This window comes from Lutjanus erythropterus, chromosome 7 (assembly GCF_056507025.1).
Source record: "Lutjanus erythropterus isolate fLutEry1 chromosome 7, fLutEry1.hap2, whole genome shotgun sequence".
Lineage (NCBI taxonomy): Eukaryota > Metazoa > Chordata > Actinopteri > Lutjaniformes > Lutjanidae > Lutjanus > Lutjanus erythropterus.
The window spans coordinates 8,560,341-8,577,051 of record NC_139323.1 but is presented as its reverse complement, the minus strand read 5'-3'; the positions used below and the strand labels follow the sequence as shown (position 1 = coordinate 8,577,051).

The following is a 16,711-nucleotide window of genomic DNA, read 5'->3' as shown; positions in this document are numbered from 1 at the left end:
TTTACGGCTGTTTTGCGACATTATCAGCTGCTCTGTCTCGTTGTAGACTGTCTGTCTTCTCTTTATCCTATTCTTGGAATCTGACGTTAACAAAATCTTCAAGCAAGCATGTGTCTGAGTGTGTGTAGCTGTCATCAGCACTGTGTTGATATCACAGTTTGTCTGCTGCGCGCATGACGTGACCATCGTGCAGAACATGTGTATGACAATGACGGGCACAGAATCGGATATGTGACGCTGACCAGCTGGTCACCGGTCAGGGCCAGTCAAGCTGAAAACCGGCTGGTTCCGGTCTCTGGTTGGTCGATCGGTGCATCTCTATTATTTACACAAATTGTCCACTGATTAGCCTCTGCCCCAAAGGAGGCATAGTCAACAACATGGCTGAGATGAACCCATTCGGGGTGCTAGTGCAAAAATGAGCAATGGGTACCAGCTGACCACCGATGACTATAGCCATTCTGTAAAAATACATCAAGTGAGCACAATATAAACTTTACTAATGATAGTTTTTAAAATAGTTTTATGATTAGGTAATAAGGATTCACATGAAGGTTCTGGTCTCTTCAACTAATACTGTACTTTAAGGTTATACAACACCACAGCTCTACAATAAGGAATGCCTAAAATGGTAAAAAAACAACAACAATTAAACATGTTTTTGTAGAGCTTGCAACCTAATGCACGATTAATGAATCCCTTTCTGGAGAGAAGGAGGGGTATTGTCATACCATTTTTGATATGCAATAATGTTTGTTGCTTCACAATTACGACACACTGTGTCATTCTGATTTGTTTACTTATTTAAAGATTAAACTAAAGCAATGATTTGATAACTGATTAATTGTTAACTTTTCATCAAAAATGGCAAAAAGGGGGCACCCTGGTACCTCAGTTGGCAGAGCGAGCACCCCATGTACCAAGGCAGTGAGCCCTCTGAATTCGACTCCAACGTGCAGCTTTTAGCAGCATGTCATTCCCCCACTCTCCCTTCCCCTTTTCTGTCCTCGCTTCTGCTGTCCTATCAATTAAAGAGTCTGAAGAGCCCCCCCACTGTGGCCACTGTAGTGTTTTTATGAGTGTGTCCCTGTTTTGTGTATCGAATACATGCCCTGCTGTCAGTTTAACTCCGGTGATCAACAGCTGCCAGCAGTAACATGCAGAGAGAATACTGCTAGCTAGTAAACAAGGATGTAACCAATCATTTAAATATTGGATTTGTAAACGCTTCATAAGAAGGGAAATACATTCAACATGTTTGTGAGGCCTCGAGGATACACACAATGCATTTTGGTGAGTAAGACTGAATGTAAACATAACTTTGTTTGAAAGAAAACTCCAGATGGCACCTTAAATAGCATATATCCCCAAACAAATTTGCAATTAATAAAATTACTCCAAATCATACACAGTGAAACAGTAAACTACCAGTAAGGAACTCAACTCTTATGTCTTTCTAAAATGAAAGACATCATCAGAAAACACATATTGTATGGACATACCAACCTCTTTAAGGCTGGAAGGTCATGCAAATTACAAAAATATTGCAGATTTGTTTCTACTGTATACAGTATGGTAATTTTCCCCTTATGTATATGTACTTCAGTTCCATCAACAACTGTCACTGCTGTAGACTACACCCTCACTACCTTCGCCATGCACTCAGTGACCAGGTGTCCCTGGCAACTCCTACAGGTTCCCGCCCTGCCCGGATGAGGAGGGTTGTTTACACTTTTTCATACATAGCTGCAGTGTGTGGGCTTTTTGCCAGTGCCTCGCCCCTGCTTCACACACTACGGAGGGGACGTTTTTTTTATTGTTTCTCCCCAGTCAGCTGTAAAGCAGAAGGCCGGGGGCTGCTCTGGATTAGCCATGCTCCGTGCAGTAAGCTCCCAAGAGGGCGCCATAACAGTCTGTTGTGGAGACCCCCACCTTCACTAAACTCCCGAACACCACCGTTTACTCCCTTGCTCTGCTTGCATCATTTAATCTCATAGCCCTCATCTCCAAGAGAGTTTGAACTCATTGTTCTTCACAACACACCCATCCATTGGTGACTGTAAAAAGGCAAAAGAGAGAAGCAAGTAATCCCAGTCCTCCATCTGCCCTAACTCAGGGGCTTACAGGGCTTACTGGGAGCCTAGAAGTGTGCTCACTGAACACCCTTTCTATTTACGATCTGCCTCAGAGTACAATCACTCTCGAGCAGCCTCCGCGGCCCCCTAAAGTGGGCTGAGCCTAATCCCAATGTAGCCTGACTCTTTGAGGTCATCTACTGCCATTTTGCAATAACGTTCAAGATGCAATTTATACAAAAACAGCCTTTTTGTCACGGTATGTTTTATGCCTCCATATGGTTGCTATGGTTCCTTTCCTTTTTTTTCACTCCCAAGTATCTGTTTCTTGAGCCCCACTTATGTTTCCAAAGTGAAAGACTTTTCAGCCTCTTAAAATGTGCTTTGAATTAGCTTTTTATATTTCTTGATATTTATGATTTGTGCCACTCCTTGTATTGTCTCTTTTGATAAATATTTCAAACAACATCAAGGGATAATCGTGCTTTGATTCATCTGCCAACAAGCAACAAGAGAATCATTTTCAAGGCCCTTGTGAAGGCTTTGGTGTTTGGGCCAAAACTTGCTGCCTTGCTCATGTGGTAGATCAAAATCCAATCCATTTCAGTTACCAAGTTATGATTACAATATTCTCTCAGTGACCTAATGTCACAACATTTGGAGATCTGATAATCCACTAGTTTATCTAATGTTCCAACTGGGTTTTATGAAATCTCTGAAGTCATTTTACTCCACTCTTATTGTATAACTCTGGCATTGTGGATCCATACCTGTTTATCTATAGAGGTAAATTTCCAGGAATATCCAGGAACTAGTCCCCAGTCCTCTTGCTTTCTATCTCTGGCTCACACAGGACAAAATCTGGCCGTCAGTGCACAGTCCAGCCAGCATGTGAAGGGTTACAGCTGCAATCGTTTTCCCTGGCTTGGCCTGGGCCCAGAGGCTTAATAAAGGGAATTAATGGAGTGCACTATCTGTCAGATTCCTAAACACAGCTGGAGCGGATGTCCATCGCCCCCAAGCTGCCCAAAAAACTTACTATCCTACTTCAACAACATACCCGTTCCCGTTTCCCCTCACATTACCCCCTGAGTGCTGACTCTGTGAAAGAGCCCCAGCTGATTGTGAAAGCTGTTTATGTATCACCACTGACGGTAATTACACAATGTGGGATAACAAACAAGGGGAATGGAAGTGAGGAGGGGGAGCTGCTGTGAGTGTGTTACCATGGAGTGAACTTTTTGGTCATGGGGACAGCTGCTGTGATGGCACACAGGGATCCAAGTGATCTCTGTAAATACAGCCAAACTAATAATACGTGCTGTGTACTCACAAGCATGTGGCCGGCCTTGCAGCACTTAACACAATGCCCCAGCAAGGACAATGCTGTGCAAAACCTACACACACACATACACCCACTGAGTCAGGTCACGACTTCACATATGATTAGACACTCATGACATGTGAAAAAGAACTGAAAAGTGTCCTTAATGTTTGACTTTAAAGTTGGGTAACATGAGTAGCCTAAAGTCAAATGTTGAAAAGGTTTAATGGAATACTTTCATCAAAAATTCAGTGCTGAGATGGGCTTTTAGGCATATTTTCTCTAGGGAAGGCAATTAATTTTTACAATTTCATGATAGTTGAGAGAGTCAGACTTTTTGGCAGTGTTCCACTCAAAATGCAGCCTAAATGAACAGGTTTGTGCCAGTAGGAAAAACAAACTCGAAACAGAGGGGGGTAGCAGGGTAAAAGGGGACAGTAACACAATCCCTAAAACAGACTTTATCTGCTCCAACTATGTTTGACAGGGTTCTTATGCAGAGACCCAGGGGATTCAAGATTTCAGAGGGTACTGGCAAATGGCAGTTGGTGTCAGAAATCATTCAGCAAGAGTTTATCTTTATCCAACCAACTGCCACACTGCAGTATTGTGCAGTCACTCGCTAAGTGTTCAGGCAGCAGGGTATGAATGTCTATGTCTGAGAAATGCACACTGGCAGGGCTCCAAAAGCAACACAGAGGGTTCAGAATTCACCCCAACATGCTCTCCAACCTCCCGAGGCCATCCAACTCACAAACTAGGTCAAGGTTTATCCTGGTTCAGGTGCAATTTTCTGGGGTCACCAGAGATCACGCTGAGTGACTTAACAGAGACACAGAGGAAGCCTTTCAGAGTCCAGGTGTGACTTCACCAGTATTGCGTTAATGGTCCTCTGTCAGGTCAAAGAGACTGGGGAAAAATGGGGATTTGGGATAACTATATATGTTTCTCATTCAGTGGTGGATTTGCTTCAGCTGACATTCTGACACTATGAGCATCAGATGGATTTCAGAAAAAACTTGGTAGTTGGCCATCGAATTTTGTATCTTTCCAGAATGCATGTCAAACCCTTATTTCAAAATGAAAAACAAAATGCTTTTTGGAATAGTAGACATTTTGGGAAATATACTCTGATGTTAAGAGCTGTTAAGATGACAAATTGTTTGTATGGTAAATGGGAAGTAACCACCGACAGATGATTACCTCAGTTTAGTACAAAGACTAGAAATGGAGTTGACATCAGCTCATCTGGCTGTGTCAAAAGTTTAAAAAATCCACAAGCGACACATCTAAAACTCACTGATCAAATGTTATAGTGTATTTGTGAAGAAGTGACTTCCTGGAGTCTTGCCGTCAGCAACAAGCAGAGACTCCATTATGAACAATTCTGCTGGAAAATTACAAAGCAAAAATACGGTAATGAAGCTGGAGAAATTAAAGCCCAAGGACAGATTAACAGCTTCCTGCTTCTGGCATTAAAGTGTCGTTGTCTTTTGCTTGGTATGTGCCATACCTGAGAAACAGTAATGAAAAATACCTGGTCACACTGTATCAACCTGATGACAAAAGGTGATGTTGTGTTTTTCAGCAACACATGCAACCGAAAACTGCTCAAAGGAAACTTCACTGTTGGCCTTGCATGCTTATCTTAAAAGGAATGCACAGCGCATAATTATGAGCAAATGGAATGGGGGATACTGCTGATAAGAATAATTTTCTCATCTGTTTTTTATGTTCTAATTTTTTTCTTGTTCAAGTTCGCTGCAACAAACTGCGTTTCACTGCTATGCATTCAACATCTTCGACTTCAAAAGCTAGATTTCATATTATCATTGTACAATACCACAGGAAGCCAATGAATGATTAAACTGAATTATTGCTCAACCTTAAAGGGACAGTTTGGATGGCAATGTCTATCGGCAATAGATACGTCATCAGTAGCAATAAGAAAATAGTTTGAAAAAATGGTTAGCTTGGTTGTGTTATTCTGTGACTTCAGCGTATAAGAGGGTCAGTTCAGATTCAACGGATTCACCAAACTAACCATTTCACCGTTGAAGCTGTCCACAGCAATACATTGCTTAGCTTCCATCTTGGTTCTCCTCTCTGCTTCTACTAACTGAGGGTGTGTCGACTGCCATCTACTGCAGTTAATGCACTGACTAGGTATAAGAACCTCATACACCACAAATTATCAGAAATATCCCTTTAATCTTGAGACCTGATTGTGAATATATACTGTCTGTCTCTGAGATTATCCCTTTAGCAGCAAATGTTAAGGGAGGAAGCCATATGAAGACTGTTAGGCTAAACATTAGCTCCACATGGATGCCACAGCCAAGGCAGTTATACTTGTCTGTAGGGCATTGATTAGCACACTGCATTAACATCACAGCACAGAATGCTGTTCTGCAGGTAAAAAATAGTAAGGACAAGGCAGGAGCTTTCATAGGAGACAAGTTACAACAGGAGTTTTATAATAAACCCCATGAACTTGAATTTGTGAGACACTACCGGATACAACATTCAGCTGTGTTAATAATTATAACCTTAGTGAGCTTTGTGGAAAAAGGTAGATCTCGTGCTAACCCCTCCGCTCTCTCAAACTGCCATTCAGTGGTGTGTGCATCAAATATCAGCAACACTTGCTTATGTTTTTCTTTAGTGCCTTTTCACACATCTAAAAATATCAACAAAATAAATATGCTATATATATCTGCCAAACTAATTAAGTTATATTTATAGCCTCCGTTTTAAAATAAGTTCCAAAAGTAAAGCAAGCAGTGGGAGTTCATTAGATTTGAGCAGCAGAATGGGGGCAGTGTTATCACAAATGGCTGCTTTGTGCACCATGAAAAATGAGTTTTTTCTTTGACAGTCTCCAGGGAGGAGGCCAGTGACCTTCGCAATTTTTCCCCAAAAACAGCAGCCACTACATGGAGGGGTAACTATGGGGGGCTATGAAGGGAGACGCCGGTCCCTGTAAGCACAGGGGGTCTGAGTCTACCTGAGCAGACCACAAGGAAACCCTTCATGAACTACCATCCCCTCTCTTATTTACACTTACAAACACATACACACATGCACATGTATCAACACCCGCACACTCACAATGGATGCTCATAGAGTACTTACTGTAATATGTAAACCATAATTCTCCGGCAATTAGTTTAAGAAAAATGTATGACATAAAATATGTGCCAGTGCCAGGTTTCATTAATTCAATCATGAGCCTGTACATGTGTATTCCATACTTTTTCCGACTTAGTTTTCACTACAGTACATGCAAAGCTGCTCCAGCCTCCCCACACTGTTTGTTTGTTCAGCCCCAAAAGGCTTTCCCTGCTGGAAAGAGTGGTGGTACACTGATGTTTACTGTAACCAGATTCCATTTCAAACGTGTGTAGCGTTTTGCTGTCAATGCTCTAGTGTGGCTGCCCTTCTTGATCTCATCTCCAAACAAAACTGCACAAATTTACCATGGACAGTATTACATACACCAACTCCTGTAAAAGTCACATTAACATTCGACATTATAAACAATGTCTGCCAAGGCAGTCTAATCACTTGGATGGAAAATGGTAAACACATTCTGTATAAAAATGTAATTAGAGTACTATTTGACAAGGTGCGACTCATTATCATGAAAGAAGGCTGCATCTTCCTGTGTATTGCTGTTTAACTCAAGAATAAGTAGCCTAAATGATGTCTATCAGATGTAATTACCTTCAATGAAGATTATATCACCTGTGCATCCCATTTTGAGTGTGATATAATTTTCATCATCTTCAATTTTTTCCCTTTTGTTTCAGAACAAACATTCTATCTTTATAGCATGGCTACAATGAATGCTAAAAATGTAAATAATGTTCCACAGCTTGACCTTGACCTGAGAATGCATTGCTGCCCTGTGTCACCCCTACCCTGTCTGTGAGACTGGTCTGTTTGACTACTGGCTGGTCACGGTCCACCTGGTTGGGAGACAGCTGCTCCCTCGGGGCCCTGCTCTCCACCAGTTTGCTGACCTCAGAGCTCTCACCTGAGATTAAGAAACAGATAATGGATACAGAGGTGTCAATCTTACCACACAAGGTATAATGATACCTGATATCCAGCAAGGCAGATGTATTGTTTGTGCTGATTGTGTTCAATGCTTTTGTCTGTGCATTTCAATTAAAGCTCTCTTCCCTACCAGCTGACTGCTCCGCCAGGTTGCGGGTTATGATCTGGCGGATGCAGGTGGAGACAGGTGTAGGCATGACACTGGGGTCCTGTCCATCACCTCTCAGTGTCAGAGTCCCCTCTCCTGAACTGCCATCAGAGTGAAGCAGGGATTCTTCCAACTTCTACAATCATACCAGCAACCCCAACACATCACATAACTGAGTAGATAAGACTCAGAGGAATACAGCAGTGGAGGAAGTATTTAAATTTTTACTAAAGTAAAAGTAGTAATATCACATTAAAACCTTTACTCAAATAAAAAAATACAGAAGCAAAAGCAAACAAAATGTACTTGGTCAATGGCATTCATTAAGCAGAATGAGTGGTACATCATTTAAATACTTCATATATGGTGTTAAGCAGTTATAACTGGAAGGTAAATGTAGAGTAAATGTAGAGTAAAAAGTATAATATCTCTGAAATGTAATTTAGTAGATGTAGAAAGTACCTATAAACTGTACATAAGCACAGTACTGGAGTAAATGTACTTAGTTACTTTGCACCACTGGAGAACAAATTGCACTGAAATCTTAACTTATCCATTAGATTAATTTTTGACTTTGCACTGTTTCAGTACTGTGGTTGTAAATTTTCATTTCAACAAGTAACTATTTGAGGTACTTAGACTTTTTCTGCTGCGTTATCTTTCTACTCCCTAACATTTCAAAAGCATTTTTTCATTCCACTACATTTATTCTAACCTTTTAAATGTTGGTTACTTTACAGATCCCAAATTATTAACAAGATATAATTAACAAACATATTATTAGATATACTGTACCCAGCAGTATATCAGCAAGTTAAAATAGACCTTTTTCACAGCAGAAATTTGGAATAAAATAGTAGTGTAAACACAGGTGTCACCAATGATACTAATTAAGGTTCCACTACATTCAGTTCAAACTGAGTCAGGATGCTGCTTTTAGACATGTTGGTTAACTGGAGAGGTTGTTACACTAAATGGAACATGACCATAATTAGTATCATTGGTAACACGTGTTTGTCCTACTTTTTTCCAATAGGAGTGGGGAAAAATTACTTTCGGTGTTTTTAAATATATTTCGATACTTACTTGAGCAAAAAAAAAGGACCTCTTCCACCACTACCATTCAGAGGACATTTTTAAAGCAGACATTTTGACATGTCATGGTAAGTGACAGGTGTAACAAATAACTAGAAGCTACGGGTATACTATGTAATTGCTCCGTTGTGTTGTCCCACCATGACCTTGAAAATTAAGCATCTCGTGTCAAATTGAATTCCGCCATATTTACTTTCATTATTTACACCTGTGACATGTCAAAATGCTACGTGAAAAGAGCCTGTTAAAGTATGAAAGACGCAACCTAACACTGCTGTTACTTTACTAACCTGAATCACAGCCTCCAGTCTAGGTGAGTGTGCACCTTGCTCCCGTTGAGAACTCATTGCAAAACTGGCCCAGCTTTAAGACAAAATGTTGGCAAGAAACGTTAATTAACGTTTCATTTCACGAGACAGAAACCTTGCTCTGACGTTAGTTAGCTTGCTATAATTCAAGCTAATACAACTTCAGATAGAGAGAAGTCAAAAGTTGAGTCAGTCCAAACCTAAACTAATCATAAAAACTACGTCATAAGAAATAAAGGACTCTCGCACTAAATTGGTACCTGCATTAAAAAAGGCAAGAGTTGATAAAAGTCACTGGCAGAACTTCGTAGCAAAGACACTTAAGGAGCAACTGCGGGGCAGGCAAGAAGCACCAGTCGGCGTTACTACGGTGACCGCGCGCGCCGCTTCCGGGCCGTTGCCATAGAAATAGAATGCTGGCTTGGGTGTTTCCATGGCAGGACAGACGCCTTGAATCAAGCTGCTGGATTCCGATGGGTTAATGATCATCAAGACAGGCAGAGTGAACAGTGCTTTCCCATAACGGATGTACACCTGGTTGACCAGGAACACATTTTATTAATATTTCAAGCATTTCCAGTTCCAAACCCTCAATAACCACCAATAGTAATAATAATAATAATAATAATAATAATAATAATAATAATAATAATAATCACCATTATACGAAGCAAGACAAAAATAATTATGGTGATCAATTTTTTAAGTCTGACATAAATTGTTTTCTCTCCTGTGATTATGACAGTTCACCTTGAAATCAAAATTTCATTTTTTTCCTCTGGTATGTAGTGCTGAGTTGCTGAGTTTTGGAGCTATCAGGCATAGAGATGTCTGTCTTCTTTCGAATATAATTGGACTAAATTACATTCGACTTGTAATGCTCGAAGTGCCAAAGAAATACAATTGCAAAACTCACCAGCAAGAAACCATGACAAGTTTACTTTGAGTACAAGAAACTGCATGCCATTTAGTTCCATTATATGTATAATATATAATATGTATATTTGATTTTGAGGTGAACTGTCCATTTTGGAAGAGGTGGAAAAAGGTTTTGCTTGTATAAACTTAATATTTTTTTTCCACCTGTGAAACAGATGGGAATAGTCAGATACCACTACCCCATATTCTAAATAGTTCTAAAAGCATTCATGTCGTCTTCCAGGTCAGTTTTAATTTCATCATGCATTCTAAACACAAAGTACATATTTATGTAGACATTTCTAAACAAAAATACACAATCTGTGTACCTTGTGCAAGGAGAAATTAAAACTTGCCTGGTACAAAACATGATTTTTTTTTTTTTTTTTTCAGAACTTAAACTGATCATCCTGGTGAAACCTTTTGTCACCTGTTCTGAAGTCACAAATACAGAGAGTGAGAGAGAGAAAGCAATATAGATCAGAAAACAATGTTTTCACTTGCCTGTATGGCAGTGGTTCCCAAACTTTTTCTGCCACATCCCCCTGCAGAAGCCAGAAAAAGTCCAGGCACCCGCCCCCACATTAACATTAATTAATTAAAAAAGTATTCAAAAGTTAAATTTTAATGAAATAAAGGTCAGCATGATAGCATCAGCAAAAACTTGTTTATTTCTCCTACATAATTCGTATTCATTCAACTTTGTTTCTCTCTTCATTTCTTCCCTGGTCATCTGCACCCACCTGCAGTGACTCTGCACCCCCAGTGTGGGAACAACTGCTCTAAGGGCTTCTGTACCATCATCATCATCATCATCATCATCATCATCATCATCATCATCATCAAAACAGTAGCCCACAAACTATTTCTACAAATATTTAATGATTCACAAGCACCATTCAATAACACAAAAAAGAAATCAGATCTCAAACACATGATACAAAGTATAAATAAACACCTGCCAAGCAGCCAAGCGAGGCCCTAAAAACAACCAAGAATACCTCAGGATCGTGTAACACACTATTCTAGGGCACAATGACACCCTGGGATGAACATGCCATTTGCATTGTAAGATAGATATATGATAGGACACTGTCCCTGTGAAGAGTTGAGTTCAAGGCCACTATGTTGAATCTATGGGGAAAAGTTCAGGCCACTGGGATGGATCAAGGAAGATGGTGCAAACTCCACTGTAGAACCAAAGTCTTGGTAGGTAGCACTCCACCTCCCAGGTGTTGGATGCTCGGTTGTAAATTTCCACCTCCACCCCGTAGTCTCCCTCCATACCTTTCCAATGACCTCCGGTGACAAACAACTTTCCGTCCAGTGTTACCAAGCCACCATTCTCATGGAGCATGTGGAGAAGCTGGACCTGAAAAGAAGGAAAAGACAAAGGCAAAATAACAGGAAAATAAAATTGATTCTTCTTGCTATAATCCAGTTAAATTAGCACTGATACAAAGGATTGTACTACTGTATTATGACTGCTGTCAAAACTGATATCTAATCCTACCTTCTGCCACATGTTTGCCTCTGGATCATAAGAGTAGACCTTCTTAGTGTTGTCAGCAACCAGATATATAATACCGTCCACACAGACAGACCGAGGAGAGGACAAATACTTAGGGATGAAGGGCGAACATATACTGATCCAGCTATCTGTAAAAAAAACATGTAAACACATACAGTATACAATTCAGTAGAATGAAGAAAAGACAATTATCCATACTGAGTTCAAGGATACACCATTATATTTTCAATGAATGAGCAGTAACAATAAATATTGAAATAAAAATTTTAAAAAAATGGGGAAGAGAGCCCACTGTTAAGATTTCATACAGTAATTAGTTATCTTAAATCACACATCAACTGATTCACATACATAGAGGAAATGACATAAAATATCTTACGACCAATAGTAAAAAAGGGAAGATATAAGGTACTTTATCTCTGTAATTTCTCTTAAAGGAACAGTTCACCACAGAATAAAAATACATATTTTTCCTCTTACCTGTAGTGCCATTTATACATTTAGACAGTTTTGGTGTGAGTTGATGAGTGTTGGATATATCGTCCATAAAGATGTCTGCCTTATCTTGAATATAATGGGACTAGATGGCATCAGCTTGTGGTGCTCAAAACGCCAAAATAATAAATTTTAAAAACTCAACAGGATAGTCTCTTTCCGGAACATCATGACACTGTTATTCAAGATAATCCACAGATCTTTTAGTGAGCAGTTTCATACAGGAACTTTTTTTTTTCTACCTAATTATACCTGCCAACTGTATCACAATGCAAAGGGAAGCATCTGCTCATAGATGAGAGGTTAAAGCTCAATCAAAGATGTTTACAGTACATCCCACGCTGTCACAAGCACGAGCCTCTCTTCCACGAGTAGCACACTCCCCTCTGCGCAATGATATGGTGGGTGTGGTTTGGTAGAAAGAAAACAGTTTCTAACCACCAAAACCATCTAGATGAATAAATAGCACTATGATAGGAGCAAAATATGTATTTTGATTTGTGGGTGAACAGTCCCTTTAAGGAAATAGGAAACTGTACAAGAAAGTGGTAGATATTTGGTTAAAATACCACAAATAACAAGAAAAGGAAATATTACAAGTGAGGAGAAATAACTAATCTGACAATGAAACAATGGATAATGATTGCTGAACAAGTGCAGCTGGAGGGAAAATGAAAGAATCCACCAACAGGACTGCATAAATAAAAGAGTAGTGTGAATGCATTTCCAAAAACGTTTTTTTTAATTGTTCTTGTTTAATATCTGAGTGAAAAAAAAATCTGACTGTCACAGACATGAGCTTTGTTATGATCATCCTTACCTATAACAGGGTTGTAACACTGCATGGTCAAAGCATTGTACTTCACAGCACATGAGCCAATCACATAGAGCTTCCCATGACATGCTGTGGCAGTGAAGTTAGTCACGTATTTTAAGGCCGGGCAGGACAAGGCCCAGGTGTTGTTGTAAGGGTCATAATGCTCAACTTCAACATGATCTGCCGTTGTACCTAAAGGAGGGAAAACATAGTCACAAGGCTGAATCATGGTCTCATAAATGTCAACAAATACTTAAATTTAAAGATGTGTGTTTGTGGCAGCACACACCATAACCACCACACCACACATCTAAAATACTGCCCTGTTCTTAGAGCCTGAAACTATTCAACCACAAAGAAGAAATGCAAGCAAATTCTGACAAACTATCACCACAGAGGTAAGCCATTAAGGGCAGATGAGCGACCTGAATTTACCAAACTTTTCCATTGCACTGCAGGTTTAAGGCACCACATGCAGGACTGTATTTATTTTCTTACCTCCAATGACGTAAATCTCCCCGTTGAGTGTTGCAGACGTGTGGTTAGTCCGAGGCCGGAGCATGGGTGCCACAGTAACCCACCTCCCCTCTCTTGTGATGTATTTCCAGGTCTCTGTGGTCGACCAGGTGTTGGTATTTGAACCTCGTGAGCCCCCTGTCAGACAGACAAGAGCACTTTGTCAAAAGTCTGACAACGTTTTGCATTCTTCTCAAGAGAAACTGGTGAGTCCTGCTTTAAACTGTTTTCCTTTTTCTGAGGTTTCTGTGTTTTAAAGGCTTGTATACACTTGACTCACCTGTGACGTACACATCATTGTTCAAGGAGACCATAGAGTAACCCCACTTGTTAGGGTTGGGGAAATTAGGGAGCTCATGCCACTGTTCTGCAGAGAAAAAGACAGGAGTTCATGTTTGTGCATCATTCAGAGTGAGGGAGACTAGATGAAAATTTCCACAAACACAGCAAGGAAATTACAATGGATAGCAGAGGAGGGCAAATATTTCTGAATGTCCTCAAGGGCCATTTAAAGGACCAGTGTGTTCGATTTAGTGTCATCTTGCAATGAGTTTGCAGATTGCAAAGACTTTATCTCACTCTTCCCTTCCTAACAGTGGCCCAATAACTTGTGCTAAACGCAAAAAGCCCTCTCTAGAGCCAGTGTCTAGCTTGCCTGTTCTGAAACATGCCACGTCCTCTGCAGAATTAAATGGCTCAGGTAACAAAAACTCAACCATTCTTCTTTTAAGGTGATTATACAGTGATGAAAACATATTTATGAATGTTACATTCCATTGCTACCATATTCTACCTACAGATCGCCATAAATATTACACACTGGACCTTTAAGTAAAAGTCAAAGTTAGGTCAAGAAAGACAGAAACAGATTTTCTGGCACAGCCCTCAACCCTGTGGCTACAGTTGTCATTGCCTCAATATAAAACTAGAAATCTTCGAATGAGATGCAGCAATCTTTTCCTTAACATCCCATGAAAAACACAGACATGGACGCCTTCTTCCAGCACTGACCAATAAAACGCTCATTTCAGGAACTGAGAAGATGATCCAATTTTGTCACATCCAGACCACATTCCTGCAGAGCTGTTTTTCTGTCAACACTAGATTTAACGACCTATGACACATGTTCCAAACTGTTTTTTCAAGGAATCAGACAGCTATTTCACAACAAAAATCTGTTGTAAAATGGATTCTGAACTTAAACAAATGTGAAATTTTGATAAGTGCAAAAGTCTGTACTTGTCTTTGTGTTGTAGAAGGCACAGTTCCTGAGCAGCAGTCTTTGCAGTCTTGGGTCTCTTTCCTCGTCTGTGTCTGAATCATCTTCATCATCGGAGTCGTCCAGCGAACGACCTCCCATTACGAATAGCACCTCTTGCAGGTTTGGTTGTGGGCTCAGAGAGTTGAGTCTGTCCCTACACTCTGGTGCCAAATCCATTTTCTAGAAAAGTAAAAGTAATGATTGCTTTTGGAAATCGACTCAGATTGAGCAAACAAAGATAAGAGAAAAAAAGACGGAGGAAGTGTGAACTCACTAACCTCTCTGTGAATTTTTTCCACGGCCTCTCTGCAGCTGGGAGAGGCCTGCACCAGACCATCCTTCAGCAGGGTGTCAGCCAGGTAGTCCAGGCTGAGTAGAGAGAGACGGGACAAGGTGAGGAGTTCAGGGAGGTGGCAGAGACGGGACTCCTTGTGGTGTCCGACCCATTTTAGGATGGCCTCCACACGGGTACACTCTGACCGGATTTTTAGTCCTTCATCAGAGAGGCAGGCAACCAGCCTGTTCTTTTCCAGCAGTAGAAACTCCTCGCCTTGCTGCACAGCCTCAAAGTTCTCCAAAAGGAAAGCCCATGCTTTGGCCATTACCTCAGGGCAGCCATGGATCGCCCCAAACTCCAGGATTCCCAGGCAATTGGTAGCATCAATCTGGTGCTGAAGGTATCGGCTGCACACGGCTCTCACCGTCTGGAACTGCAGCTGGCTGGAGGTGCAGATCAAGCCCTCCACATTGCTCTGGTTGATGGTCAGTTTGCCTGTGTAGGCAAAGTCCAGCAAGCAGCTAAGTATGTCGGGATCAACATCATGAAGCTCCACACGCGCAGCTATGCTCTCCACAAAGTCCCCCGAGAACATGCAGCGGAAATACGTGCTACAGAGGGCCAATACGCCACGGTGACAGGGGAAGTCCCGGCCGCCTGCGCTCAGTGTTACATCAACCAGTTTTGGCTGAGAGCAGAGGGACCGCAAGCCCTCCAGGATGCTCTGAGGGTGGGAGGACAGGCAGAAGTCCAGGTCATCCACATTCCGCACCATGGTAAACTTCAGTTCAAAATTTAGGTCAAAGTGTCTTTGAGCAGGGATGGTCCAAAACTGAGTTTAGATCTTATCTGCAAGTTTAGAAAAATAAGTAAATATACAAAAGAAATCATTATAAAATCACATCTAAGCAATGTTTATTTTTCAGAAATGATCAGCAATAACTTATATATCTTTAAAATCTTATTCCCAAACAGTTAAAATTTTCTATCTGATAAATGGATACTAAAGTAACTGCATCACACAGAGTGTGAGACTGCAACTTGAGAAAAAGGTGTCCTACAGGACTAGTTTATCATTTATTAAAGACAAAAAAGTGGCACATAATCAAATATTTTTCTTTGATTTTGGAATGAATGACAAAAGATGAAATTTGCTTTTTTGTACTATAGTCTAAATAAAAAAAGGCCAAAAAGAAATGAGAGATATATTAGATACAACTCTTTAAGTCTAGAACATGTTCAAAAACTGTTTCTTCTTGGTGATTTTTCTGATTTGAGCAATAAAATACAAAGTATCTTGTAAAAAATTTCCTTGTCTTCATAAGAGTGCCATCATTGTGTTCTTACAAGCACTACAAAGTACTTTTGGCTCATGTTTAGTACAATTGTATGACTCTCATATCCTCTGAAGCCAACAACAAATGTAATTTCCTGTCATCAAATACTGTAACAAGAAAAAAGTAACCAACAACAAACTCACCACAGAAGCAGACAATGGAAATAATGGCTCATCCTTCCAGTTAGAAAGCAGTTTGTTTGTAGCGGAGCAGCTGGTTAGATCAACATTGAGTGGGCAACATGGCGTAAAGCTTATGCCAAGTCACTGGGACGGGCTGCTTGTCGTTGGGTTATTTTTAGGACTGACAGTGACTCCGTGCTGGAGACAGATTCCAAACAACAGGCATGGGACCCGCAGCTGCTGTTACAGGCACATGTTTAGCATTTTCTCAACAGGCCGGGAAGCTAGCAAAGGAGATAAATGATGTAGCACTAACTTTGTTGTAAGTTATAACAATCAATTAATGAGGCTGTTATGACAGACAAAGTGTTAACTGTAAGAAATGAAAAGAATATGTAATGTCAGTGAAATGAGTGTTTACTATA

The 16,711-nt window shown here is 40.4% G+C and overlaps 2 protein-coding genes across 2 annotated transcripts in view; both read right to left on the bottom strand.

Annotated features, from left to right (window-relative positions):
* crocc2 (ciliary rootlet coiled-coil, rootletin family member 2) overlaps window positions 1–9,063 on the bottom strand; it is a 37,115-nt gene extending 28,052 nt beyond the window's left edge. The window contains exons 1-3 of the mRNA XM_084722550.1: window positions 8,995–9,063; window positions 7,592–7,745; window positions 7,323–7,438 (exon numbers count right to left, since the gene is read on the bottom strand). Of these exons, the coding sequence (XP_084578676.1) occupies window positions 7,323–7,438; window positions 7,592–7,745; window positions 8,995–9,051 (327 nt within the window). The 5' untranslated portion in view covers window positions 9,052–9,063. The remainder of the gene's footprint in view (window positions 1–7,322; window positions 7,439–7,591; window positions 7,746–8,994) is intronic.
* A 1,515-nt stretch (window positions 9,064–10,578) lies between these two features.
* klhl30 (kelch-like family member 30) lies at window positions 10,579–16,567 on the bottom strand. Its single transcript, XM_084722548.1, has 8 exons — window positions 16,308–16,567; window positions 14,829–15,676; window positions 14,529–14,730; window positions 13,570–13,656; window positions 13,272–13,427; window positions 12,777–12,965; window positions 11,444–11,589; window positions 10,579–11,302 (listed from the first exon to the last, which is right to left on the bottom strand). Exons 2-8 carry the CDS (start codon window positions 15,600–15,602, stop codon window positions 11,054–11,056), a joined length of 1,803 nt encoding a protein of 600 aa, XP_084578674.1. The 5' UTR covers window positions 15,603–15,676; window positions 16,308–16,567; the 3' UTR covers window positions 10,579–11,053.
* Window positions 16,568–16,711: the final 144 nt, after the last annotated feature.

Excerpts from the sequence above, each read along its gene's own strand:
- klhl30 (XM_084722548.1), bottom strand. The coding sequence starts at position 15,602 with ATGGTGCGGAATGTGGATGACCTGGACTTCTGCCTGTCCTCCCACCCT. Across the intron at positions 13,657-14,528 it reads CTTCTACAACACAAAGACAA|AACAGTGGCATGAGCTCCCT; the intron begins GTACAGACTTTT and ends TTTTCTCTGCAG. Across the intron at positions 11,303-11,443 it reads AGGCAAACATGTGGCAGAAG|GTCCAGCTTCTCCACATGCT; the intron begins GTAGGATTAGAT and ends CCTTCTTTTCAG.